Source organism: Perkinsus marinus, assembly GCF_000006405.1.
Source record: "Perkinsus marinus ATCC 50983 genomic scaffold scf_1104296958712, whole genome shotgun sequence".
Classification (NCBI taxonomy): Eukaryota; Perkinsozoa; order Perkinsida; family Perkinsidae; genus Perkinsus; species Perkinsus marinus.
Genome location: NW_003206658.1, coordinates 1,180,482 through 1,181,972, shown reverse-complemented (window position 1 = coordinate 1,181,972; position 1,491 = coordinate 1,180,482). Strand labels below are relative to the sequence as shown.

Sequence of the window (1,491 nt, the reverse complement as noted above, 5' to 3'; positions counted from 1 at the left end):
TAAATCATCCAAGAGACCTCGGGGATATTTTTCTCCAATTTTTTCCCACGATTTCTCACCTTGGTCAAATACAGACGGAAAAATCGAAGGAAAATTTTGGCAAATTTCTGGTGATTTTCTCACAATTCTACCCCAAATCGTGTGTAAATTCCATAATATGGTATGAAAACTCCTGAGCTCCGCCGAGTAAACCTAACATAAATTCCTCCAACACTGTGATACATTCAATACGCAAAAACTCCCCCAAAAAACACCGCTTACGCTGAAATCAAAAATTTCCCGAAAGATTCCTCCAAACACCTTCAAATTCTAAGGAAATTTCCCGCGAGAAAATCTAACACTACAAAATCAAAATGATCGAAATGATTGCATTCATCAAAAACAAAAATAAATAAATTTACTTTGGAAAAAATATCACCACTGCATTCACAAGCGCAAAATCTCAAAACCAAAAAATCTATCTTTCCACTAAAAACAGGAAGAATCTTAGGTTCCTCCACACTAGATACAAATGAGGTCCGATTAGATACCACCTTTCAATGGTTTCAACACCAACGACTCCGATCCTTCTTTTCTCCAATACTCCAGCACCTAACACATCACACTCTACGACAGTTTCATCCGCGATATGAAAAACCCTAGAAAGAAAAAGAAACGTATTCCACGACTACTGCATAACGCGAATAGCGAGTTTTTCACAGAGTATTATGCCACTTCACGTAAAATTATCGAATCAATACGGAAGCTCTCACCTGTTGAACTGCACTTTGCTGTTTGGGTATATAGTCCTTAGCAAGAGAACAACACGGGTTCAGGAACACTGTGTGGGGGACGTTAGGAATCTGTCACGCGCCACAAAATTACATCCTTAAAAACCCACTTGCCCACTCCCGTCGAATTCCCTGGATTGAAAATTCGATAACACCAACACATAGTTTCTCCCTTATTTTCGATTCCAGCGAAAACTATATAAAATCATAATAGTACGTAGTTCACATGATTAACATATTTTGCATCCTTTTAAAAGACCTACTACGCTCCATGGAAAATCAAATACACTTGCTTGTGAATTATCATCTCGATTGAAGTCGATACCACAACTCGGGAATATTTTACGACAGAACCAACATAGTCTACTTCATTTTTTGATCATCCCTGTATTCGATTTCAATACCACAATTCGGGAAGATTATATGACAATTTAATCTCAACACCCCCTTACCCCGTGTTCTGCCAGAACTATGCTAGTGGCACTTTTCTCTTTACAAATTTCAACGGCTGCTGCAGAATTCACATCAAACGTATACCCAAAAACCGAAGTTTGCCGAAATGGCGAAGTTTCTGAGGACAACAGGAAAAATTTCCCGGGAAAAATACTCGGAAATTCTTACTAGTCTGAAACTGCAAAATCCAATCCATAGAAAGTCGAGACATTGTAAGATTCTCTCAGTGGCGATCTCAGCGAGGAGGATACAAAACTCGACCGGCGTG

General features: G+C 39.0%; 1 protein-coding gene across 1 annotated transcript in view; it reads right to left on the bottom strand.

The window, feature by feature from the left end:
• Window positions 1–1,043, bottom strand: part of Pmar_PMAR011821 (hypothetical protein) — a gene marked incomplete at both ends in the record, with an annotated part of 9,577 nt that extends 8,534 nt beyond the window's left edge. The window contains 3 exons of the mRNA XM_002773912.1: window positions 753–842; window positions 865–902; window positions 1,034–1,043. Of these exons, the coding sequence (XP_002773958.1) occupies window positions 753–842; window positions 865–902; window positions 1,034–1,043 (138 nt within the window). The remainder of the gene's footprint in view (window positions 1–752; window positions 843–864; window positions 903–1,033) is intronic.
• Between the last annotated feature and the right edge of the window lie 448 nt (window positions 1,044–1,491).